General features: G+C 36.2%; 2 protein-coding genes across 5 annotated transcripts in view; one reads left to right on the top strand and one right to left on the bottom strand.

Moving 5' to 3' along the window:
• The window catches only part of LOC138333161 (adhesion G-protein coupled receptor V1-like), a 128,907-nt gene that overhangs the window by 34,741 nt on the left and 67,380 nt on the right, over window positions 1–26,786 (top strand). For all 4 annotated transcript variants that reach the window (XM_069281344.1, XM_069281343.1, XM_069281341.1 and 1 more), the window contains 23 exons: window positions 336–467; window positions 766–980; window positions 1,470–1,711; window positions 2,907–3,167; window positions 3,739–3,864; window positions 8,337–8,609; window positions 10,043–10,246; window positions 11,115–11,241; window positions 11,938–12,222; window positions 12,945–13,117; window positions 14,240–14,498; window positions 14,769–14,897; window positions 15,544–15,662; window positions 16,037–16,215; window positions 16,696–16,870; window positions 17,378–17,533; window positions 17,860–18,235; window positions 21,685–21,810; window positions 22,206–22,391; window positions 22,855–22,994; window positions 23,351–23,450; window positions 24,003–24,182; window positions 25,067–25,321. In XM_069281344.1, coding sequence (XP_069137445.1) covers window positions 336–467; window positions 766–980; window positions 1,470–1,711; window positions 2,907–3,167; window positions 3,739–3,864; window positions 8,337–8,609; window positions 10,043–10,246; window positions 11,115–11,241; window positions 11,938–12,222; window positions 12,945–13,117; window positions 14,240–14,498; window positions 14,769–14,897; window positions 15,544–15,662; window positions 16,037–16,215; window positions 16,696–16,870; window positions 17,378–17,533; window positions 17,860–18,235; window positions 21,685–21,810; window positions 22,206–22,391; window positions 22,855–22,994; window positions 23,351–23,450; window positions 24,003–24,182; window positions 25,067–25,321 — 4,418 coding nt within the window. The remainder of the gene's footprint in view (window positions 1–335; window positions 468–765; window positions 981–1,469; window positions 1,712–2,906; window positions 3,168–3,738; window positions 3,865–8,336; window positions 8,610–10,042; window positions 10,247–11,114; window positions 11,242–11,937; window positions 12,223–12,944; window positions 13,118–14,239; window positions 14,499–14,768; window positions 14,898–15,543; window positions 15,663–16,036; window positions 16,216–16,695; window positions 16,871–17,377; window positions 17,534–17,859; window positions 18,236–21,684; window positions 21,811–22,205; window positions 22,392–22,854; window positions 22,995–23,350; window positions 23,451–24,002; window positions 24,183–25,066; window positions 25,322–26,786) is intronic.
• On the bottom strand, window positions 4,678–6,278 carry LOC138333986 (snaclec 7-like). Its single transcript, XM_069282714.1, has 2 exons — window positions 5,882–6,278; window positions 4,678–4,919 (listed from the first exon to the last, which is right to left on the bottom strand). Exons 1-2 carry the CDS (start codon window positions 6,174–6,176, stop codon window positions 4,678–4,680), a joined length of 537 nt encoding a protein of 178 aa, XP_069138815.1. The 5' UTR covers window positions 6,177–6,278.

Here is a 26,786-nt window from a genome sequence, read left to right as displayed (position 1 = left end):
AGGTAAGGAAAGGTGAATGAGTTTTTGGATGAGAAGTTCAGATACTGTATCTATTGATTTTTTGTTTTAACATTAATTATTTATTTGCAAATACGTTTTAAATGTTAAGTTACCAAGTGGAGCCTTGATAATCTGATTACTTGCATTCCCAACTCAAATCTTCCAGATTGTGAATATTTCAAACTGATATATTCTGTTTACCTAGTTTACGATAAAATCTATTCCTGATATTACAATCCCGATTTTGAGGACTATCAGAGTTTGGATTATCTTGTGTACACAATATTTTCTTTCACTAGACTGATCAGTAAATAAATCTATTATTTTACTTACAGATCTGTAGAGGATGGACAAACTATAATAGACGGTCTAGGATTTCTACTAATTGGAGCTAAAGCCCCTGGAAGTGACCATTTCATTGGATACTTACAAGATGTCCGACTGTACACCGCTAAACTGGAAATGAGGTAATACAATTAGAATGTCTAAGTTTCACTTTTGAGGGCCAGACTTTGGATAACTAAATAAAATTCTGTTAAATTCAAAGTATTTTGTGGCTCGGAAGAGATGTTCTACTATATATTCAGTTAACATACAGTAAAATGTATGAATATATTTGAATGTATTACCTGATGTTTTTCCAGGTATAATGTTTTTTTTGAACATCAAAATACAATTACAGTAAATGCCAAATATGATAACAGAAAATGTTAATTTATAGCTGTAAAGATATGTATCCATGACAACATTGTTTCCTTGCTATAGCCACATCTTGGAGTTGTACAACAGTCCAGCAGCAGCTGACCTGACCCCTGTGTCAGGTTACATGACATATCGTCAGGGTGAAAGTTCAAAGGGCATCACTATACATACTGTTCAAGACACCATCGATGAACAGAATGAAATCTATAAGGTCAAACTTCTCGGGGCAAGCAATGGAGCATCACTCTCTGTGACCGACAGCATGGCTAGAATCACAAGTAGGTCTTGACAATTTGCTTCCTATACTATAAGGCAATGGAAATTTGTAATTGATATGTGGGTCCACCTAGCTGAGAGACTATGTGTTGCTTACCAAAACCAAGTCACTGTGACCTATATTTTGACATTTAACCTCAATTAGAAAAAACAATTTGCAGGGGCTTGATCTCTTCATTAATATTTGGTACTAAAGCATCATCCTTGTATACAAGTCAGCTATCTGAGGGAAATAAAGCTTTATGGTACAAATGGTAGAGGACTTTAATTTTTGTTGAATTAGTTAATTTTTTATGACGAGTTGAAAAAATTAAAAAAACAAAAACAAAAAAAAGCAGAACCTTGACTAGTTGGGAAGCATGATCACGTGGCCATTTGATAAAGCCTATATGTGAACTACTGTGATTCAAATTCACACTAAAATTAATGACAGACATAAGTGTAAACAGTGCTTTAATCATCATCAGTGATATGTATTCTTTCCTTTACAGTCCTTAAAAGTGACAATGCCAATGGGCAGTTTGGATTTAATCAGTCATGCATACCTGCAGTGGCGGCCTATGAAAATGCTACAATACTGTGTTCAGTGGACCGAAGCAAGGGAAGTGAGGGAACGGTTAACGTCACCTGGTCAGTGTTTCAGCTCCTCCAGGGAGGTAACCAGGTCGAGGCAGTCAGTGACTTTGTGGCCAGCACAGGTGTCCTCACATTTTATCAAGGGGAGAAATCAAAGGTAATTTAATCTGTTGTCTAATAGAGTTATCTGCCTTTATATGGTGTGGTATGTAGTCTGATAGAGTTATCTGCCTTTATATGGTGTGGTATGTTGTCTGATAGAATTATCTCCCCTTACATGGTGTTGTATGTTGTCTGGAAGAGTTATCTGCCCTTACATAGTGTTGTCTGTTGTCTGATAGAGTTATATGTTCTTACTCAGTGTTGTATGTTGTCTGATAGAGTTATCTGTTCTTACCCAGTGTTGTGTGTTGTCTGATAGAGTTATCTGCCCTTACATGGTGTTGTATGTTGTCTGATAGAGTTATCTGCCCTTACATGGTGTTGTATGTTGTCTGATAGAGTTATCTGCCCTTACATGGTGTGGTATATTGTCTGATAGAGTTATCTGCCCTTACATGATGTTGTATGTTGTCTGATAGAGTTATCTGCCCTTACATGGCATGGTATGTTGTCTGATAGTGTTATCTGCCCTTACATGACATGGTATGTTTTCTGATAGAGTTATTTGCCCTTACATGGTGTGGTATGTTGTCTGATAGAGTTATCTGCCCTTACATGGTGTGGTATATTGTCTGATAGAGTTATCTGCCCTTACATGATGTGGTATGTTGTCTGATAGAGTTATCTGCCCTTACATGGCATGGTATGTTGTCTGATAGTGTTATCTGCCCTTACATGACATGGTATGTTGTCTGATAGAGTTATCTGCCCTTACATGGTGTGGTATGTTGTCTGATAGAGTTATCTGCCCTTACATGGTGTTGTATGTTGTCTGATAGAGTTATCTGCCCTTACATGATGTTGTATGTTGTCTGATAGAGTTATCTGACCTTACATGGTGTTGTATGTTGTCTGATAGAGTTATCTGCCCTTACATGATGTTGTATGTTGTCTGATAGAGTTATCTGACCTTACATGGTGTTGTATGTTGTCTGGAAGAGTTATCTGCCCTTACATGATGTTGTATGTTGTCTGATAGAGTTATCTGCCCTCACATGGTGTTGTATGTTGTCTGATAGAGTTATCTGTTCTTACCCAGTGTTGTATGTTGTCTGATAGAGTCTTACATGGTGTGGTATGTTGTCTGATAGAATTATCTGCCCTTACATGGTGTTGAATGTTATTGATAGAATTATCTGATCTTACCCAGTGTTGTGTGTTGCCCTAATAGAGTTATCTTCCCTTTGCAGGTGTTTTACCTGGAGGTACGAGATGATACATTACCGGAGGCCCAAGAGACATTCCACATCAAGTTGGTGAGCGTTACCTCAGGTGATGGTATCTCGGGGACTACCAACACTAGTGGAGCCAGTATCAACCCCTTGGCTGCCTTCTCTAACTTTGTTATTGAGGAAAATGATTATACATATGGACTGTTCCAGTTCTCTACTGAGTCAACACCACCAACACCCCAGGACGGGGTCATACCTCCTGGTACAAGTCAACCAACGGTAAGTCTGTTAGTGGAATGTATCAAAGTAATGATGTTAAACCAGTCGTGCTGAATATCATGTCTGTTAGTGGAATGTATCAAAGTGAATATCATGTCTGTTAGTGGAATGTATCAAAGTAATGATGTTAAACCAGTCGTGCTGGATGTCATGTGGAAAGGTTCAAGGCATATGTAGTACAAGATCTAGTAATCATATGTATTCAAATGTGGAACCTAACATCAATTGGCACAATAATTTGCTATTTTGTTCAGATTTATGATGTTTTTACTAGTTTTAAATGCAGAGTCATTGATAACTTTTCTTGTAATATCTTTCTACTGTATAGCGCGTTTTTGCAGAACTCATATTTTGCAATTATTTGCAGGGTTTTAATATTTGTGATGCATCAATTTCTCAATATATATGCATTATTAGTACTTCTGCACAATAGTAGTCAAATTCAAAATATTCCGCTGGTGTTTTCATTTCAATTTACCCATTATACAGTATCCAAAACAGTACTAAAAATTTCAGATATTTTTGGAAAAAGATTTACTTTATGTCACATGATATTTCCACAATTTTTCAGGTAACTGTATCAGAGGAGTCTGGTAGTGTTAGTTTAATGGTTGTGAGAGCACAAGGAGCTATGGGCGTGGTTTCTGTGGAGTGGCGAGCAACTGATGGAACAGCTGTCAACAATAGGGACTATTCTGTAAGTATCTTATCTGTAGATGTTGGGGGAAGGGGGCCTTGAGTGATGGAACAGCTGTCAACAACATAGCTGCAATATTTTGGCTCAATAGACTTTAGATAGATAAAGATGTCATCTTTAGAGCTACAATCTGTGCCTATAACTGCTAAAGGAGCAAAGCAATGATTGTGCAAACCATTATTAAAACATCTGTATGCATTTTGATGTACATGTTTTATATCATTGACCTACTAGGCGATAAAACTGAACCATATAAAATATCAAATTCAAAGTGAGACATTTTTTTCGCATATAAATATGATAGTCTTTTCGAAGAAAAAAAATACAGCAAGTCTGCAAATTATGAATTTGACGTCCTATGAGTGGTAAAGTAAATATAAGAACGGTTGTTATGTTTGGTTTTGTTATGTTTGGTTTGGATTTGGACAACATTAATATATAAATGCATGTACACATTTAAAATGATTGGAAACCTACAAAAAAAGTATAGAAAATTGTGCCCAAGTGATTTTCTGAGGCAGTGCTCCACTAAGACACATAGGCACCAATTTGTACCCGGCTGAACGGAATAGTAGGCCGGGTATGTATATTTGTTCTATCACCAACAAAGAACATTTGGTATAAATATACATTTTGTATTGATGTGGGGAGGGCAAGGTGAAGAACAACAGATTTAACAGTTATCGACAACAATTCCTGCATAGAAGTTTGTGTATGCATGTGAAAGGATATAAGAAAAATAAATCAAAATGATCAATTTAATTAATAAATACTAATTCAGTTAAATAAGCAAATAATTTTCTCGGCACTGCCCTAAGGCTTGTATCTGGGAATCTCACATATGAAGTTCTTGGCTTCGGTACACATAGCGTCCTGCCACAGATGGTTGGAGTTACGTGCCATGAACACACACTGCAGTGATTCCTCATTAGGTTCGTTTGGTGCCCACTTAATGAACGTGAACGGCTGCATCAGCGTCTCTGACTTCCACATCCACTGACGGGTCGTGTCGTGAAACGTTCCGCTCATCCACCATCCGTCAACCTGTTGGTATACTGTAACACAATCACGAAGACTTGTAGGTCCAAAGTTGTTTAAATTCTATTTGATATATTAAATAAGATAAAACAACATGGCGGACAGATAACTATCTTGGATTGTGCTATTTATCTGTTTCTCTTTCTAGGAAAGTACTAATGGGGTACTCAAATCATATGTAGTTGGTCCAGAATTGTGTGTATTCCATCATGGGACCAATCAAGAATGATGTTTCTAAATTGGGTTTTGATGATGTTTGAATGACATTATCCCTATGGGTGGGTATTCACGTTTGTACAAATGGTAGGGCTAATCCCAAAAGGGATGGGGTCAGAAGTGGTCAGTTTGACCATAGTCATATAACTTTTTCTCTGAGACGTACTGAGAAATAGATATCACCAACTTTGACTGTTTAGTTAGCATCCTTATCAGGTGGGGATTCAAACTGAAAGCCTGTGGTATTTACTGAATTAGCCAGGTGAGCCATGCAGGCCATCTATGCCTCTTATGGTTAGAAAGCCCTCATTTGGATAAGTTGTCTACTAAGAAAGCTTTTAGCCTTAATTAGTGTCTAACAATATTTACAAGGTCTTAAAATGGATTCTTTATTTAATTTGAATATCGATGTATCGATTACTTAATGACTAACTAAATATGGTCATATCTTATGATATCTATTAAACATGTATATTTGATCACTACAAAACTTATGAAAGGACAATGTAACAAGAGTATTTTTTGTGACGTACCCAGAGATTTCTTGACAATGTAATGTGAGTATTTTTTGTGACGTACCTGGAAAGTTCTTGACAATGTAATGTGAGTATTTTTTGTGACATACCTGGAGAGTTTTTGACAATGTAACGTGAGTATTTTTTGTGACATACCTGGAGAGTTCTTGACAATGTAACGTGAGTAATTTTTGTGACGTACCTGGAGAGTTCTTGACAATGTAACGAGAATATTTTTTGTGACGTACCTGGAGAGTTCTTTATGATAAATGCCAATAAGTTGTGTTCCTTCTCATTCTTGAGTCCCACCAGTTCACTCTCTAAGGCAGCACAGTAGTCACGGGCCTCGTACCAAGTAGCGTTAAAGTTTGATAGCATGTAACACGACTCCCAGCTCTTAACAAAGTCAAAACCATGTGGACATCGGACATCTCCACCGCTCTCTTCAGTATCTCGCTTTCTCTGCTCCTCATTGGTAAGACTGTCAAGTTTGTCCTCAAGTCCACGAACACCTCTGAGTAAACGCTTGGACAAATCACTCATAGATTTCAAAAGGTTACTTTGCACTTTGATAAGGCGTCGCCTGATTTTGTGTAGCTCAATAGAAATACCATGTGTTTCTGTGCTAGTGGTCGACCTCTTTTCTCGGTTTTCAATCTTTCGTGTTTCTGATTCAGTGAAGTAGCTTTTCCCAACATTTTCTCTGCATCCTTCTCCATACCTGTTAGCCAGAACAAAGTCATACTGACATCTGCCGATTTGAAGTTGGCAAGACGGCCAAGAGTCCTGCTGTGCAACTTGTATCAAAGCTAAGAAAAATAACATCCACATCTTAGCAGTATATGATTTGTTGCGACCTTTTTACCAGATGAACTGCGTTTGCCTCCCACCATGTGTAAATAAGACTGCCTATGGTCCGATCACATATATAATGTTATGGCCTCAATCATTCAAAGAATCTAGTAAATAGAAAATTTAAAACTGACATGAACATTGATGAAAAGGCTTTCACCTTTGTATTGTGGACAAATCTTGTGGTATAAAACAGCTGTTAAATTGTTACGAGGATTTACACCTCGGCATGAATGGACTCGTATAGAGCTGCACCCATACACAAATTCAATTCCTTCCGTTGAGAATTTTATTATCTAGCTCACTGACTCTGAAATCAGTATTTATAAGGCTTGGTACAGAAAGAAACAGTATTTGATGAAAAATTTCTTCTTCCAACTGTATGACTTCACAAATTTATGGCAGCAGGTTTAAAATGGGGATTTGAAAACAAAATGGGGATTTGAAAACAAAATGGTGATTTGCCAATTGTTGATTTGAAAGCAAAATGGTATTTTGCCAATAGCTGAAAAAAGACGCTGTATCATTTTCTCATTTGAGCAACATTTATAAAGTTTGTATTATCAATTGAATGCCAGTAAAGGGGATGTTTTATAGGGTTGTATGTGGTTCTAGGTATAAAGCTACCCAAGTCTAAATTAACTCTAACCTGAGTTACGTGTTCTCATGTTTGGTAGGCAATGGTACCTGGCTGGGATTCCTTTTGACAGTGTTTAGTGTAGCATACCTGTATAATCCTAATAAGGTGTGCTCATGCATTAACTGTAGGATCAATTTGTATCATAAACTAATAGCTGGATATAAACCAAATGTTTTCTGTGATCAGGTTTATAATAACACTGAATGGGAATGAAAGGAAAGGCTTGTTCCTTATCTCTCCTTCCTTTCTTATTGAATACAAATTCTAAAGAACCAAACAGTATAGATAGCAATTTGACAAAGAGTGTTTCAAGTACTATAATAATAAAAAAAAGGAATATGAAAATTCATTATACATGTATTCTATAATTACTTCTGTTTAATTGAAATGGTAAACTATAAATAAATAGCGGTCTCGTCATACAAAAATAGTTTTATTACTACATCAGGCATTTGGTAACTATTTACAATATAGAAGTTAAAGTTACATGTGACAAATTTTGCATTCTCACAAATCAAGATAAGCTTTTAATATGGTATTCATCACCAACATTTTGAGAATTACAGTAATTTCAATGTATTGGTTTTAACTGTTTAACATGTCAAATTTTTTGCCCATGCAGTTACATGTACGTCACATATAACTTTAATGTACTTTCGATATTTCCATCATCAATGGAGAAGGTGTTATGACTTTAATGTACTTTCGATATTTCCATCATCAATGGAGAAGGTGTAATGACTTTAATGTACTTTCGATATTTCCATTATCAATGGAGAAGGTGTAATGATTTTGTTGTGAATTCTTTATTGGTTAGAAAATCATATAATAAGGGATCCAAATTTGGTTTTCCCTGGTTAAAACAAGCATGTTATAAAACAGAACTTTGATTTAAAAGCAATGTGATAATTTTCATCATTATTTTTATTATCTCTCCCTTACTTTGGGATGGTCAGAATTGGTATATGGGTCTATCTACTCTAGATGGCCTTATAGCATGTAGAATATGGGGGACTTACATATAATGAGTTATGTACCAAATTGATAAAAGATAATAATAACAGTCTTGTTTGACTAATCAGTATTCTAGTTACCTAACTAGAATAAGGGCTGGGATACTTTGAAAAAGTGTGTTGTAACCTGCTAACAAGAATGTACAGTACATTAGTTAATCATATAGTAAAATAAAAACATTGTAATTTACTTTGCAGGCTGGAGTAGGACGTCTGACATTCCAGAACGGTCAGCTATATGACTTCATTAACATTAACATCTTGGACAACAGCCTGCCAGAGGACCAGAAACACTTCAACGTTGACCTGCTGAACCCTACAGGTGGGGCAGCTGTAGGAGTCGCATCCTCCATCACCGTCATCATCGACCACTCCGATGGAGCATTCGGGGTATTTGAATTCGGGCCATCATCGCTGAATGTAGAGACCGATGAGATTGGAGATTCAGGCTACAGTACAGTTATACTACAGGTGAGTAAGGCTTATCCTTTTAGCTCGCCTATTCGAAGAATATGGGGAGCTAATGTTGTCACCCCGGCGTCGGCGTCAGCGTTGGCGTCCCATTTCACGTTAAAGTTTTTGAGCAAGTTTCTGTTTCATCAATTGTTTAAGCTTAGGTCATCATAAATGTTTATGATTTTATTTTCCTAATGTGTATGGATGCTGAACGTGATAATACAACCAATTTGGGGCCCTTTAGGTTTTTTTTGAGTCTGTTAATTTGTCATATTTTCATGTTAAAGTTTTTGAGCAAGTTTCTATTTTGTCTATCGTTTAAGCTTAAGTCATCATAAATGTTTATGATTTTATTTTCCTAATGTGTATGGATGCTGAACGTGATAATACAACCAATTTGGGGCCCTTTAGGGTTTTTTTGAGTCTGTTAATTTGTCATATTTCCATGTTAAATTTTTTGAGCAAGTTTCTATTTTGTCAATTGTTAAAGCATAAGTCATCATAAATGTTTATGATTTTATTTTCCTAATGTGTATGGATGCTGAACCTAATAATACAACCAATTTGGGGCCCTTTAGTTTTTTTTTGAGTCTGTTAATTTGTCATATTTCCATGTTTAAAGTGAATAGTCGGGCAAAGAAAACCAGTCTAAATGCATTCATTGGCCTTCCAAAAGTTCTCACATATTAATACGACGGTCAAGTTCTCCTTAATTTCCCAGTTCTGACCATTAAAGTAAAGAAAATTTGAAAGCATTGAAAGCGAGGCTGCGTGGAAATGTAACCACGGACATAGTGAGCCGGGAGGACGTTTTAGAATTTCCATACTTTAAATTAATTTCTTCGTACGCAGACAGATTTTGACGAGAGATTTTATTTTTCCATTTCATAAGAAATTATTCTGGATACATTCACACCATTTTTACCGACTTTAGCCATCCTTGCCCGACTGTTCACTTTAAATAGTAAATACTTGAACATCAACTTCTTCTGAATAGGCGAGCTTTGCTGTTCTCCAACAGCTCTTGTTTATTTATAGGTTCATTTTGTTACCCCAGATTACAATGTCTCATGTTCACTCATTCAAACATTTAGTATAAGGGGATCTTAAAAGCGAAATTGACATCATTTAAGTACTTTTAGTCCCTTGTCATATATTTTGGTTGGAATGGATGAGTTATCAGACTGAGTAAGTGATGTATAACCCAAGGCCACTGATGACAAACCACACTCAAACAAAAACTTTATTAAAAGAACAACTTTATTAAAAGAACAAAATGGTAATTTACCAAGAATTTAGCTTAGTTAGGAAAAAACCTACAAAGAACTCATAAGACTTAAAATTTTTATTGAATTTGAATAGATAACTGCTATGTTTTAGGTTATTTGTAATTTTCCTGAACCTGTTCTGTAAAATGACTGTTGTATATCAAAACCTTTGTTTTTAAGATTTTACGTAAGCAGGGCAGCCTAGGAGAATCCACAGTGACCTGGCAAATTTTAGGACAACCTGACAACGATGTGGTGGAGACTACGGGGAATGTGACATTTAACCATGGCGTTACCTTGGCAATGTTTGAGGTGAAAATTCGCGGGGATACAGTACCAGAACTGGACGAGCTGTACCAGATACAACTCACTGCTGTTAATAGGGTGGGTCCTTAAGTTTGTACAATTATCACAAGTGGCAAATAATATGTACTGTTTAGTTTAATTGTAATTCTAAAAGTGTATGATATTGAGATTTTCTCTTAAACATTAGTCACTTTACATGTTGCTCCTTCTTTCTATAAGTTTAGAATTGAATCTAATTAAGATTAGACATGTAATATACTCCACTACAATACACTCCAATACTAGATCTAACAGCTCCCCGTTTGCTGTCATCTCAGTATAACCCCTAATGGGAAGTTGCTAGATCTTGTGTTGGAGCTTATCATAGAGCATCGTAGTGGAGTGGAATAATAGAATCTTTCCCTACCTAGAGGGTGTGACAACGAAATCACAACCCGAGGGGTAATTCATGAATGTCTAATCCGAGGCTTGCCTAGGGTTGAACATTCAGGAATTGCCCCGAGGGTTGTGATTTCGTTGTCACACCCTCATAGGTAGGGAATGATTCTTTTTTATCCCATATTCAAAAGAAATAGTAGAGGTAATATCCTAAAAAAAAGCATTTTCACGGCGACATGAACATGTTTCCGTCGTCTGCACGTCAATATTGATGACATCATTGACAAAGCAAGCCACGGACACACTGCATGAAGTCATGACGTCACATAATTGTCTTAAGGTTCAAAAGGTTAGCGTGCCCAATCTGTCATACCCTAGGAGTTGACAGAGAAATCTCTCACGGCTAAAATCGGTGACAAATCAGTGAATGATGGGAGAATTACAAGTCTAATTTTAAGAATATTAGTTTAGTATTGAATAATGCTTATCAGTGATAAACTTTTAAATGGTACTGTAATTTGATTTTGAATGCTTGACAAGCCTTTATTTTGTTTGCCTTATATCACAGGGAAGCCTTGCTGCTGCTCCAGAGTTGATCACATCTAAGCTGATCATCAAAGCTAATGATAATCCCTATGGACTGTTTGTCATTGCCAGTGATCAACGACCTGTCATTGTGTCTGAAGCTCTCAAAAGTAAGAATAAGTCCTATTTGTAAATTGTACATCAGTATAGAGAAGGGTTATTTCAGAAATTTGGTTGAAATACTATCTTGGTTCACAGATTGTCCCTTTATGGATATCCATCTACAATTGTGGAGAATGATCTCACTTGATGGACAGAAATCCCTCTGTTTAAAGATGTATCGGTTTATGTTGAAAATCATCTTCCTTTAGTCTTCATGGACCTGTTAATTCCTGTTAGAGAATTGTCTCCCTTTCCATATGTATCAATTACTATACAGAATTGTCTCCTTTACATATGTAGCCATTACTATATAGATTTGTCTCCCTTTACAGATGTGCCCATTAGTAGAAAAAATGGTCTCCCTTTGCTTATGTATCAATAACTTTAAAGAATTGTCTCCCTTTACATATGTAGCCATTACTATAAAGAATTGTATCCCTTTACAGATGTATCCATTACTATCAATAATTATCTCCCTTTACATATGTATCTATTAGTATGAATAAGTGTCTTCTTTTCCTTTGTATTCATTACAATAGAGAATTGTCTCCCTTTCCATATGTATCCATTAAAATAGAGAATTGCTTCCCTTTACCTATTTATCCATTACTATAGAGAATTATCTCCCTTTCCAGATGTATCCATAGATAATTATCTCCCTTTACATTTGTATCCATTACTAAGAAAATTGTCTCCCTTTTCAGATATATCCATTACTATAGAGAGACAACTAGGACAGTTTGGTGCTGTAGATGTTGGATACAGAACTTTAACTCCTCTAGAATCTCCTCCCTTTATCTCTGGATCAGTCAAAAGGGCCAGTGACAAAGATTTCCGCTCTGCCTTAGGGTCAGTTAGTTTTGCCGCTGACCAATCAATGGCAAGCTTTTCAGTGCTGATTATGGATGATGAAGAGCCAGAAAGTGATGAGTCTGTGTTTGTAGAGCTAACCTCAGTCAGTATAGCCACACCAGCTCAGACCAACCCAGGTAAACAATTCTATTGAAATATTTAAAGATTAAGCTCTTACTTTGCTTAGTTTATGAGATGATAAACCCAATGGAGGGTGGAGGTTGGTAAATTGCATCAACACAAAGCCTTTATGTACAATTTACCTACTACTCCATTGGGTTTACCATCTTATAAATTAAGCAAAGGAAGTGGTTACTCCTTATATTTACAATATTTTCTTTAAAAGATAAAATCAACAAAAACATCAATTACAATCATTTATTTGTGTTATTTGCCATCAAAATTATACTGCCGTCTTGTTGATCCATGCACAACAGCCATTCAAAAAAGTGCACCTTGACTGACAGCTTAATTCTGCCCTGTTTTTCAATGACGTCACAAAAAATAGTTCTCATACTTCAGTTATTTTATTCATGTCAAATAGCAATAATACATTAAAAAAATAAATGTGTTTTGTTGTATGTCTCCCATTGTCTCGTACATGTGTTATTTGTAAAGATTGGCACATGATTTTGTGGAATGTCAAAGAAGTCCGTCAATGTTTACAGGTATATATATTCACACGCACCGAATCGGGTCACATTCTGCACTCAAGTTATTGGGAAATAAACATATCTGCTCCAACATAGTTTATCAATACAGAAACAGTGGCAATTGTAAATATTCATTGATATTGCTAATTTAGTATTTTTTTATTTCTTTAAATGAATATTATGTAATTGTTTTCATATGATTGCAGTGCCCAATTCACCAATGCTTGGAATTGCGTCTGAGCGATATGGCCAAATCATCATTGACCACAATGACAATGCTCACGGAGTATTGGAAATCACACCACTGTCTGTGTATACGGAGGAGTCGAATCCAAACCCTGACATTAATGTCACTAGGATGGGAGGCACATTTGGGGAGGTATGTAAATATTGGGAAGATATGTCACTATGTTATGTCATTAGGATGGCACTTTTTGGAATTTGTATAATTACCAAACATAAGTGGTGTTCCGATTAATCAAGTTTGTCGAGTATCATTGGTTTGAGGTGTTTGATCAATTGATCGAGTAAGAAATCTGTAATCAAGTTTGTCGGAATTTTCCAACACCATGATAAACGAAAGTATAAAGTTAGCTGATCACTAAAACATGCAAATATATCATAGCCAACTTGTTCAAATCATTCCCTTCTGTGTGGTTGTCACTCATATCATTTCAAATTTTAAGCGTCTAGACGAATTGAAGTTACGCATAAGCACTACGTAGTATTGTAAACGTTCAAATGCACATGATTTGTGAAGAAAATAAGCAACATGAAAACATGACTGCACAGAGAGGCCTAGCGATCGTAAGCCTTTGAAGGAATTTTTAGCTTGCCTATTCGAAGAATAGGGGGAGCTAATGTTGTCACCCCGGCGTCGGCGTCAGCGTTGGCGTCCCGTTTCACGTTAAAGTTTTTGAGCAAGTTTCTGTTTCGTCAATTGTTTAAGCTTAAGTCATCATAAATATTTATGATTTTATTTTCCTAATGTGTATGGATGCTGAACGTGATAATACCACCAATTTGGGGCCCTTAAGGGGTTTTTTGAGTCTGTTAATTTGTCATATTTCCATGTTCTTCTGAATATGAGACTTGTTTATACATCAAAGAAAAAAATAATCGATTTTAATCGATCATTGTTTGGTTAAATAAAACTGATGATTGACCATGAAATTTCAACCAATTCCCAGCGCTACCTAAACATTATTTTAAATGGGTCTGCTCTTGGGTTGTTTGTAAATACTAAATGCTATAAGGATGAGGGGCACCCTTCATGAAGTACATGATTTAATGTTACTTAGACACCTTTGGGATCAATTATTGCTTGGATTGAAATTGTTCTTATAATTAGAGAAGCTGGAGCCCCTTTGGATTTAATTGCCCGTGGCGGTAAATTAATTATACAATAGATCAGTGAAGTTCCATGTTGTATGTTAAGTAAAATTAAACGTATATATATAATTGTTGTAGATGTCAATGTAGAATTTATTTTGTATCGTAGGTATCGGTGAAGTTCCGTGTGGTGAATGGCACCGCCCTAGAACATCTGGATTTTGAGATGTTATCTGACACAGTGGTCCTACTGGACGGGGAGAGGAGCAAAGCCCTGCCCATCATCATCAAGGAGGATAGGTTACCGGAGATCAGGGAGACCTTCTATGTAGAGATTCTTGATCAGATCACGGGAGATGCAGTCCTAGGAAATAGATCATATAGTGTCATCAATATCCTACCATCTGATGATCCAAATGGAGCATTCAGTAAGTGTATTCATACCCTGCCAAGAAGTGAGGATATTTGGTTGTTCTCATGTCCTTCATATCCCACCTTATATATTGTCCTGCAGCACAAATGTTATCATGGAGAACAAATAAAGCTACCAATGTCCTGTGATGTCCAGCTGTGTCCTGTTTCAATCTTTTTCAGATTTCATATGGAGGGGCATTTTTGTGTCACAAAAAATTCTGCTTATTTAGAATAAGATATCGGAGATATCAAACATTTTAAATAATGACATTCTTTGTCAACAGATTTTGCTGTCACAGAGATCACTGTTGAGGAACCAGAGAATGGAAGTCCATTTGAAGTCAATGTGACCGTCGTCAGAGTTGGAGGTAGCATGGGTGTGGTCAGTGTAGACTGGCAGGCCAGATACCAGGGTAGGTAACTCTTGTCATAGGGCAAGGGGAAGGGGAGATAACTATGTTATAATTGACTGGCAGGCCAGATACTAGGTTAGGTAACTCTGTCACTGGGACAAGGATAAGGGGAGATAAATATGTTATTGTTGACTGGCAGGCCAGATATCAACGTAGGTCACTCTGTCACTGGGACAAGGGTAAGGGGAGATAACTATGTTATTATGGACTGGCAGGCCAGATATCAGGGTAGGTCACTCTGTCACTGGGACAAGGGTAAGGGGAGATAACTATGTTATTATGGACTGGCAGGCCAGATATCAGGGTAGGTCACTCTGTCACTGGGACAAGGGTAAGGGGAGATAACTATGTTATTATGGACTATCAGGCTGGGTACCAGGGTAGGTAACTCTTGTCATTAGGCCAATGTTTATGTGATCTAGTAGGCCAGATATCCGTGTAGGGGAAGCATCATATGGATAGATGGTAGTATGGAAGCTGTCATTGTAAGCAGGTAGTCCAGGTACCAGGGTTTTTAATTCTGTCAGCTGGGCAAGGATAGGGAGATAGTAGCACTGGAGAAGATAGTGTTACACAGAAATAACTTGACATTTAATGAAACATTGAAATCTGTACATAAGACCTTTTTTTTACTCTATCTTTACAGATCTGCCTCCAAATGCTGATATGGTTCCTACTGCCGGATCCATACACTTTGTCAGCAATGAGTGGAGCCGCAACATTCGAGTGTCCATCCTCCCAGACGACATTCCAGAGGGACCCGAGGTAATGGCCACAAATATTTACATTATTCTATCTGATTTCCTCTGACAATGCACTCTCAGCTATGAAGAAATTTTCTAGCTCCAATGGTTGAGCATAAGTCTAGTTACGGAAGCAAGCGGTTTACAGTTGATTATTCAAACACTTTTTCACAGCATCATTCAATAATAGATTTATGCTGTTTATTTCACCGCTTAGAAAAAAAATATCTAGAGTTGGAATCCTATATATTTTTGAGCATCAATTCATGATCAGACATGACAGGCAATTGAAGGTAGCAAAACTTGTGTTTGCTATTTGTACATGTATTTATAAGACAGTCCCATTTTTTATAAGGATCAAATTAGTTAATGGATGTTTATTTATGACTATTTCAGAGTATAGAGTTCACTATTGTCAATGTTAACAACGATGGGCGTATTGGAGATAAGAACTCCTTACTATTGACCATCTCGGCCAATGATAACCCCCATGGTTCTGTCCAGTTTGCCACCGGTAACTACAGTTTGGAGGAGAGGGATACCAGTAGTGTTCAGTACATCAAACTGGCCAGAATGTAAGTTACTGCTGAAAGATTCTTATTGAGAGAGACAAAATTAGGCTCTTTGAAATTCTAAATGCATTATAAATATTTATGGAAAACAGAAATCAGAATTTGTACTTCTTACAGATGAAATAACAAAATAGGAATTCTAGACCTGAAAAGGAAAATTGATTATTTTGCTGATATATACAGTAAAGAAGAAGTCATAACTGTTTAGATTATGGCAAGATCCTGTCATAATTGAGTCATTTACCGCTGAAATTCCAAAATGCAGTATTTCAATCTTTGAATTAGGAAAACTTAATGCGTCTTTGGGGATGAATGGGTAAATGCAATTACAAATATTAATAGAAGTCCAATGATAATTTTTGCATATTCCTTGTTGAAGTCAAATATCATAGAACTGATGATTAGCTCAAACTTTCCATGTTAAAACACTTCAATCATCCCTAAAATGTAAACACTGCAATTTACCATGACTTCTGTCGACAGAGGAGGGACGTTTGGACTACTGCGAGTGTACTACACTACAGAACAGATAGACGTTGTCGAGGAGGCCATATTGGAGGGGAAGTCCCTCCAGACGTACTTTGACCCCCCACAGGATGGAGGGCGAGCAACTCCAGGCAGTACCATCGACTTGGCTGGGGAAAGTGATCCTTTGATGGTAAGGCCACTCTGTTTATAATCAATCATATCAAGCTCTGAATTTTTTTTGTGTTCAGTTTTATTTTTTTCTTTAACATCTTATTTTCAGCTTTGTTATATTGAAAACATGACAGGTTTAAAAAGTGGAGGAAAAGCCAAAAAAATACGGAAAATCCGTTTTAGTACAGTCATATTTTAATATCTAATTTCTCTCATGAAAAACGATAATAAAATTACAATACACAAGTTAACTATATTGGTAATCTTATTATCAGCATTGTTTAATTGAAAACTTGACAGATTTAGAAAGTGGAGGAAAAGCCAAAAAAATACGGAAAATCCATTTTAGTACAGTCATATTTTAATATCTAATTTCTCTCATGAAAAACGATAATAAAATTACAATACACAAGTTAACTATATTGGTAATTGTCTGTAATGAGGATATGAAGAATATCTAAAAAAAAAAGAAGGAATAGATGTATATATAAGTATGTATTTTATCAAGTGTCATCTTGATGTACAGGTATGTCTCTCAAGCTGCCTTAGGGTCGATGCCTGTTTAGCCTTTGAGGTGAGAGTGGACGGTAACCAGAGTACCTGTGTGTGGTACATCACTCGTGCTGACCAGCCCCTAGTGGCCAAGACAGGGGTCAAGTACTACAACAAAAACCAGGTCAAGGTCAGTTATACAATAAAGTCAGATATATCCCAAACACAAACTTTCCTTATCAAATCTAGTAGTTTTGACGTTTCTCCGGATTGTTAATTTTGTTAACGACTTTGCATTTGTTCAAGCTTTAAGCAATAAGTTAGATCATCTTTAAATGTGTAAGAAACCTTGCTAGCACCTATGATAGTTTTATGACGCACTATATTTTTCAAACTGTCCAAAACAAAAAAATGTATGTGATATTTTTGGACCAATATTGAATTCTGGCACAATTCTTTCTAATCTATTAGTAATCACAGGTAGATCATCCTGTATTTTCTTTTGTTATAATCCAGATGCAGGAGCTGTTGATGATGCGAGCCACTCCTGGTCAAGATTTTGGAGTAGTGACCAATGGCTATGTCCTTATTAACGATGAAGTCAATGAGGGAGCTATACCACTGACCATTCTGGCCGACAACTTTCCTGAGTTGGGTGAAAAGTTTAGGGTTAAACTGACACAGGTGGAGGTCATTTCAGCAGGAGGTTCTAGCAAATATCCCCCGACCCTAGGCTCCCAGGACAAAGCAACTGTACAGATCATGAAAAATGACAATGCTTACGGAATATTTACTGTGTTCAGTGACAGTCCAGCGGGGTCGGATGGCGGCCATTATCTTCCTGTGGAGGAGAAACCTCAGTATGCCGTGGACCTGATTGTGGAGAGACAAGGTACACACATTTCAATGCAGAATCAATTTTCAGCAATATTTTAAAGGGGGATGGTATTTTGGAGAAAGACAGATTTAAGAATTGAAGTTAAAATATCAGTTTAGGGGATTATATATGATTCAAGAGGTAAAATTAAGCAAGACTTCAAAACATGAAAGCATAGAAACCATGTAGGGGTGACTATCGCCTACAGTTTTAACTATTGCAATACTATTGCTATTGGATAAAACACTATTGCGATAGTTTAACTATAGCAGACTACAATTGCAATAGAATTGTGATAGTATTGCATTCTGAATTATAATAAATTTCAATCGATTAATTGGCCGCAATGACGTACATCTAGTGCAGCATTGGTTTAGAGTTACTTACCGTTACCTGCTAGCATTAGTACCAACTCTAATGCAATGGAGATCATGATTGAGAACATTGTCAGTGTTTGCGTTTTGATTCTATAGCATGGAAAAAGTGACACTTTATCGTGACTGTTAGTCTGTTTATCAATCCTCTGAGTACATGATTTTAGTCCAATTTACAGAAAAATATCTGACAATTGAAACTATCAATAGTTTTTGCGTATTGTTATTGACTTTTTGAAATTGCCATCGATTGATCGAGTTGAGAGGCATACAATCGCAATATATTGATAGTCCGAAGTATTGTTACATCCCTAAAGCCATGCATCTCAGTGAAGCCTCTCAATCTCTTATAGCATGCATTTACATCAATTATTCCAATCCTAAAAGTTTCATGTATTCCAGCTTTCCTCTGCATTCTAGACATGGTATATCCTTTAATGACCCTGGCTATCAATATGACTTTGAACAACAGAAATCCAAACCTTTATTCTTTATCTGCCCTGAAGTGTCTATGTGTGTTTAACCTACAGGAGGAAATGTTGGTGATGTGACTGTGGATTGGTTTATCAATATGACAGCCACGAATCCCAGTACGGAGTAGATTACAGGGCCGACGGGGCTACTCTACAGTTTGCCGCGGGACAAACAAGAAGATGTAAGTAAACTTACCAACTAAGGCACAATAGTTTCCAAAACAAGTCCTCATGGAACAAGGATTTTCTTGTAGTACCAAGGAATAACATCGAAAGTTTTATTCAACTCTTTACTTATCATAGACACACTTGAATTATTCTTTATCATGTACACATCACTGGATATTTTTAGGGTATGGAAACCCAGATCAAATTCAAATGTTTTACAAATATGACTATGGAAAAAACTGATATTTGTTTAGTTACAACAATCATGTTTATGGATGTGTTGTCAAAAATTAATATTTGTTTGTCCACAACCTCTGTTTCCCTTACTAGGTTTTCCAAAAATTGCTTGGAGCTGTTGATTATGGTGACCAGTTCTTCTGTTATAAGGGATATGGTAAACAATGACCTTTCTGTTCTAGTGATCACACTGACAGTACTTGAGGACGCAGCACCAGAACTAAACGAGACGTTGACAGTTCAGCTCCGTAATCCACAAGGTGGCGCTGATGTGAGCCCTGACGCCCGTGTGAGGGTTATTATCATGGAGAACGACTATGGCTGGTGTACTGGGATTTGATACGACCTCCATCCTAGCTAAAGAAGGTAGGATTTTTGTTTCTGTAGTACAATGATTTACAATACACCTATTTGTTTGATTCAGCTACTGTATACTAACTTATTTTGTGTGTGCACGATTAAATTTCACGTATGATGAGAAATCGCAAAAATTATTAATAATTGCTGCAAAATTACAGTAGAACAATATTAATTAAAATTAAGTTGCTGTTAAGCAGATATTGGACATGAAAACGTTAAATCAAGTTGCCATGAAAATGAGTTGGTATGATTATATTGTCCATTCTCTAATTGAAACATTGGATCTAGTTACGGGGATCGAGAGTTTAAGACATGACATCAAACTGTGTCACACGTGTTTCACTCACATATGTCGGTCAAGACAGGTTAATTTCCCAGAAATCCTGATATCGCCGTGATTGTGACTTTAAATGAAATAAATCAGGCTACATCAATGTTTATACACACTAATAAAAATAAATACACATGAACATTAAGAAAACATTTAACCCGAGTTGTAAAAACAGCCCGCACAGTCATAACTTAAAATCATGCCCATCATCTGAAGTCCCAAACCACCACGAAATAATATCCTTAAGTTTACAAATAATAAAGCTCATTCGGATAAAACATGCATCATGTAATGCGCAAATTGACACCGACTCAATAACACTATAACAACTAATTCCGTTCTTTCCGGTTAATGAAGCAAGCCTTGATAATAAATAGTAATACCTTTACACATCAAAATAATAAATAACTGCGATAATATATCAAAATAGAGAAAAATTAAAATCATAACCAAACAGAATAAAGTATTTTCAACTAGGCAGATACTGAAATAATGAAGTGAAAGTAAGCGTGGAGATTCGTAACGGGTCGCCAATGCTTGTTTACACACAAGTAGGACTTACGATAATGGCGAGCATATAAACAACTAACAGAAACATGACCAAGTCCAATTTGCTAAAGATAATTTACACCATAGTGAGTTTTTATTTGTTAATAATATTTACAGTATAAGTTTAAAGACAGTTTTATACACGTGATTATAAACATTGATAAGACATTACCGTACTTCACTTCAAGTAATGAGATCGATCGACTAATCAGAAACATGAAACACAGATGGTTACGTGGGTGCATGGGCATAACTTTTAGGTGCGGCTTATACTACGGTGCGTCTTATACGTGTACAAAAACCTGAAAAAATCGTAAAAAAAAGGCCTCTGCGGCTTATACACAGGTGCGGTTTAATTGTCCGGAAAATACGGTAATAAAATTCAATCGATTAATTGGCCGCCATGATGTACATTTAGTGCAGCATTGGTTTAGAGTTACTTACCGTTACCTGCTAGCATTAGTACTAACTCTAATGCAATGGAGATCATGATTGAGAACATTGTCAGTGTTTGCGTTTTGATTCTATAGCATGGAAAAAGTGACACTTTATCGTGACTGTTAGTCTGTTTATCAATCCTCTGAGTACATGATTTTAGTCCAATTTACAGAAAAATATCTGACAATTGAAACTATCAATAGTTTTTGCGTATTATTAGCGATTGTTATTGACTTTTTGAAATTGCCATCGATTGATCGAGTTCAGAGGCATACAATTGCAATATATCGATAGTCCGATGTATTGTTACACCCCTAAAGCCAAGCATCTCTAGTAAAGCCTCTCAACATCCTATAGCATGCATTTACATAAATTATTCCAATCCTAAAAGTTTCATGTATTCCAGCTTTCCTCTGCATTCTAGACATGGTATATCCTTTAATGACCCTGGCTATCAATATGACTTTGAACAACAGAAATCCAAACCTTTATTCTTTATCTGCCCTGAAGTGTCTATGTGTGTTTACCCTACAGGAGGAAACGTTGGTGATGTGACTGTGGATTGGTTTATCAATATGACAGCCACAAACGCCCAGTACGGAGTAGATTACAGGGCCGACGGGGCTACTCTACAGTTTGCCGCGGGACAAACAAGAAGATGTAAGTAAACTTACCAGCTAAGGCACAATAGTTTCCAAAACAAGACCTCATGGAACAAGGATTTTCTTGTAGTACCAAGGAATAACATTGAAAGTTTCAGTCAACTCGTTTACTTATAGACTCACTTGAATTATTCTTTACACGTAACTGGTTATTTCTAGAGCATGGAAACCCAGATCAAATTCAAATGTTTTACAAATATGACTATGGAAAAAACTGATATTTGTTTAGTTACAACAATCATGTTTATGGATGTGTTGTCAAAAATTAATATTTGTTTGTCCACAACCTCTGTTTCCCTACTAGGTGTTCCAAAAATTGCTTGGAGCTGTTGATTATGGTGACCTGTTCTTCTGTTATAAGGGATATGGTAAACAATGACCTTTCTGTTCTAGTGATCACACTGACAGTACTTGAGGACGCAGCACCAGAACTAAACGAGACGTTGACAGTCCAGCTCCGTAATCCACAAGGTGGCGCTGATGTGAGCCCTGACGCCCGTGTGAGGGTTATTATCATGGAGAACGACTATGTGGCTGGTGTACTGGGATTTGATACGACCTCCATCCTAGCTAAAGAAGGTAGGATGTGTATTTCTGTAGTACAATGATTTATAATGCACCTATTTGTTTAATTCAGCTACTGTATACCAACTTATTTTGTGTAATTTAATTTCACGTATGATGAGAAATCGCAAAAATTATTAATGATTGCTGCAAAATTACAGTAGAACAACATGAAATAAAATTAAGTCGCTGTTAAAGAGATATTGGACATGAAAACGTTAAATCAAGTTGCCATGAAAATGAGTTGGTATGATTATATTGTCCATTCTCTAATTAAAACATTGGATCTCGTTACAGGGTAACTCAAACTTAATAACTCAAAGACCCTGTATGTCTTTAAGTAAAACTTGTATAATTCAAAGTGTTACCATATGGCTGGCATCTTAGGCTAGGTTTGGTTGTAATTCATGTTTTGTTTATTATCCCATACCTTTATTTTACATCAACGATCTAACCTTGTGACCTATTTTCTGTCTAGGAGATTCCATCTCAATCAACGTCACTAGGTCAGTGTCCAGTCACGGTGTTGTCCACGTCGACTGGCACATACAGGGAAAGGATGGCCTTGACCCTGCTAAAGGGTTCAATGTCTACCAGGGCTCATTTACATTCCAGCAGGTAAGTCATATGTATTAGTGTTACAGGAGAGGAGAAAATGTAGCGACAAGACCAGTATTCAAACCCAGGACTTCTGAACACTAGCCGTATGCTCTCCTGCTTAGGTACTTTGTCATTGATGATCAACGCAGTCAAATTCCACTACACTAGTGGTGTTAAGTCGCCTTTGATTTTCCCTATCCACATTGGCTTTCCCTTTTTATTAAACATTTCTTTAGGTAGTTCCCTGGAACCCTGGTTATTATAAAGAGTCTGTATTTGTTTAGAAATAGAAACTTTTAATGGAACGTACTACACTCTGTGTTTTTGTCCAATGCTTCTTACTTGTTCTCATAATTTTGTTGTACACTTAATAGAATGAGGTTTCTAAGACAATAAACTTGGATGTGATGGTGGACCAGAAGCCAGAAACCAACGAGGAGTACCAGATCTTTCTCACCAATGTCAGGACTGAAGGTACAGTGTCTTCTGTTTGGTTTAGGAAATTAGGATGTTATTGTATTAAACAGTGATTAGGTTTCCTTACAAAAAAGTATTATTGTCATATATGGACATTATGGCTAGTTCTTAATTTCGCAATTTTTGTGATAGAGTTATACCTTCAGACTTAAGCACATAGCGTAAATATATCCACGTTTACCAATCGGTAGATGACCTTGATAGGGTAATGGTGGTATTCAGTATTATCAATTAAGCTAATGCAATAGGTTGATGAGAGCAATAAAAGATAAACAAGATAGTGATGAAACAAGATGCTCTAACCTAAATATAATTTTATTGTAGATGTGGTACAGAAATAGTTTGTTTTACAGGTATTTTATGATGTTGAAACTTAAACCATTAATTTTGAGACTTTCTTAATTTAAAAGGAGCTGATAAGAGATAGAGGTACTTTGTTTCAGTGGATCGAAATATGTGAGGAAATAATCTAAGAATGACACTTTTTTAGAGTTTAAGTCTATTAATATTAAGTCTATTTCTTAACTTAGTATCATGCTTCTTTGTCAGGTGTTGGGGCAACAGGAGCGGCTAAGATTGATGCGCAATTTAACGAGGCTGCCATTACTATACAGGGCAGTAACGACCCCCACGGGGTCATCCAGTTTGCCTCAACGTCCCTCAATGTCCGTGTTCAGGAGGCTGACAACATCATGAGCCTTCAGATTGACAGGAAATTTGGAGCAATAGGTAGTACAATCAAAACTAAATTTCAACAATTTATATGTTATTTACATACTTCATTATCATTTATAATCACATACATAATTGTAACGGGTTTTAATAGGAAACGGTGTACATATAGTGCTTCTATCTTTGCTTTAGAGGGGAGTCCCTTTTATGTCAGTCATTAGAGCGGCAGACCAGTAACGTCAGAGTCACAGATTCAATTCTGGATGTTGCACACTACTATCATAATAATAGTACATAATAATTCATTAAGTTAAAGATGCTCCACCGCTGACAAATGGTACTTTTTCACTATAAAAAACAGGAGCAGACGATTTAGTATTTTTCATCAGTTACAAAAAGTACTTACTTTAAACCATTACCACCATTAAAAAGTTTGAGCTTCTAATTTTACTTCAAGTTAAAAAATGAAAAATAATTAATTACATCCCGAAAAAATTCCGTGACACTATATCCTATATAAAATGAAGTACTGATTGCGCATGCATCAAAGGCGAAGTAAATAATTTTATATTATTTTTTGTGTTAATTAGGCATATATATATATATACGATTAAACACTAATTATTGTTTCAATGATTAATATCATTTATGCTTTGTCGGTGATGGAGCATATTTAAGAGATGTTAAAGTTTAGTTTAAACAGATACTCAATACTGTATAAAAAATATTATTTCAGTTAGGATTTATGAATAAGATAAAAATGTTCATGATAGAGTTGATTGATAAAAAAGAAGTGTAATTAACTCATACTGACTTTTTCTTAAAAGGAAAAGCAGGTCTAATTCAAAACTTGTTGGTGTGTTAATCAATGGGCCCAGCATACTTTTGAAAGATATTTGAAATATCAAATATTTAAAAAAACAAACTTTTCTCACTGTCAGGAATGGTGCGAGTGTCTTACGAGATCACAGAAGGGTCAGTGAACCCGACCAATGAGGAGCTAGTGGCTGCTACAGTTAACGAGGACTTTGTCCCAATCAAAGGTTACCTGGATATCGCCAACGGAGCATCCGACGCGTCCATCAAAATTCAGATCAAGGACGACGATATACCCGAGGTTGATGAAGTTTTCATTGTGTCTCTGACTGGGGTTACCTTAGTGGATACAGACAACAGTGCTATACCTCCAAAACTGGGTAATATATGTACAATTATTATATACCAATTATCTCTGACTGAGGTTATCTTAGTGGATACAGACAACAGTACTATACCTCAAAAACTGGGTAATACAGTCATGTACAATTATTATATACCAATTATCTCTGACTGAGGTTACCTTAGTGGATACAGACAACAGTGCTATACCTCAAAAACTGGGTAATATATGTACAATTATTAGATACCAATTATCTCTGACTGAGGTTACCTTAGTGGATACAGACAACAGTACTATACCTCAAAAACTGGGTAATACAGTCATGTACAATTATTAGATACCAATTATCTCTGACTGAGGTTACCTTAGTGGATACAGACAACAGTGCTATACCTCAAAAACTGGGTAATATATGTACAATTATTAGATACCAATTATCTCTGACTGAGGTTACCTTAGTGGATACAGACAACAGTACTATACCTCAAAAACTGGGTAATACAATCATGTACAATTATTATATACCAATTATCTCTGACTGAGGTTACCTTAGTGGATACAGACAACAGTGCTATACCTCAAAAACTGGGTAATATATGTACAATTATTAGATACCAATTATCTCTGACTGAGGTTACCTTAGTGGATACAGACAACAGTGCTATACCTCCAAAACTTGGTAATACATGTACAATCATTATATACCAATTATCTCTGACTGAGGTTACCTTAGTGGATACAGACAACAGTACTATACCTCAAAAACTTGGTAATATATGTACAATTATTAGATACCAATTATCTCTGACTGAGGTTACCTTAGTGGATACAGACAACAGTACTATACCTCAAAAACTGGGTAATATATGTACAATTATTAGATACCAATTATCTCTGACTGAGGTTACCTTAGTGGATACAGACAACAGTACTATACCTCAAAAACTGGGTAATATATGTACAATCATTATATACCAATTATCTCTGACTGAGGTTACCTTAGTGGATACAGACAACAGTGATATACCTCAAAAACTGGGTAATATATGTACAATTATTAGATACCAATTGTCTCTGACTGAGGTTACCTTAGTGGATACAGACAACAGTGCTATACCTCAAAAACTGGGTAATACAGTCATGTACAATTATAAGATACCAATTAAAACAACATGGTAAAGGACGATTTATTGTTGATTAGTCTCCCTTCCTGTGATGTGATTGTGAGGTCATATTGTGATGCAATATTTGTGACACCTAGATCACCAGAAGGCAATATTTACGGACGGTAATCGTACTTCACCATGTGGCAATGGTAACTCAAAGTTGAAATTATATTCTACATGGAGTTTGGGTATATACAAGTTTGCGAGGATTTTTTTATACGGATTTAAACATTAGATAGATATTCCTATCCATATAAGTGATCTGTATATAAAACATTTGTGAATTTATTTAGATTGTGAAATTTGCAGAAATAAATTGCTCACATGCTTCACTGT

This window comes from Argopecten irradians, chromosome 10 (assembly GCF_041381155.1).
Source record: "Argopecten irradians isolate NY chromosome 10, Ai_NY, whole genome shotgun sequence".
NCBI lineage: Eukaryota > Metazoa > Mollusca > Bivalvia > Pectinida > Pectinidae > Argopecten > Argopecten irradians.
This window is presented reverse-complemented; position numbering and strand designations above follow the sequence as displayed.

Bases quoted from the DNA above. Each gene is read 5' to 3' on its own strand.
- LOC138333986 (XM_069282714.1), bottom strand. From the start codon at position 6,176: ATGAGTGATTTGTCCAAGCGTTTACTCAGAGGTGTTCGTGGACTTGAG. The intron at 4,920-5,881 runs GTACGTCACAAA...ATTGTGTTACAG, and splicing joins TATCATAAAGAACTCTCCAG to TATACCAACAGGTTGACGGA.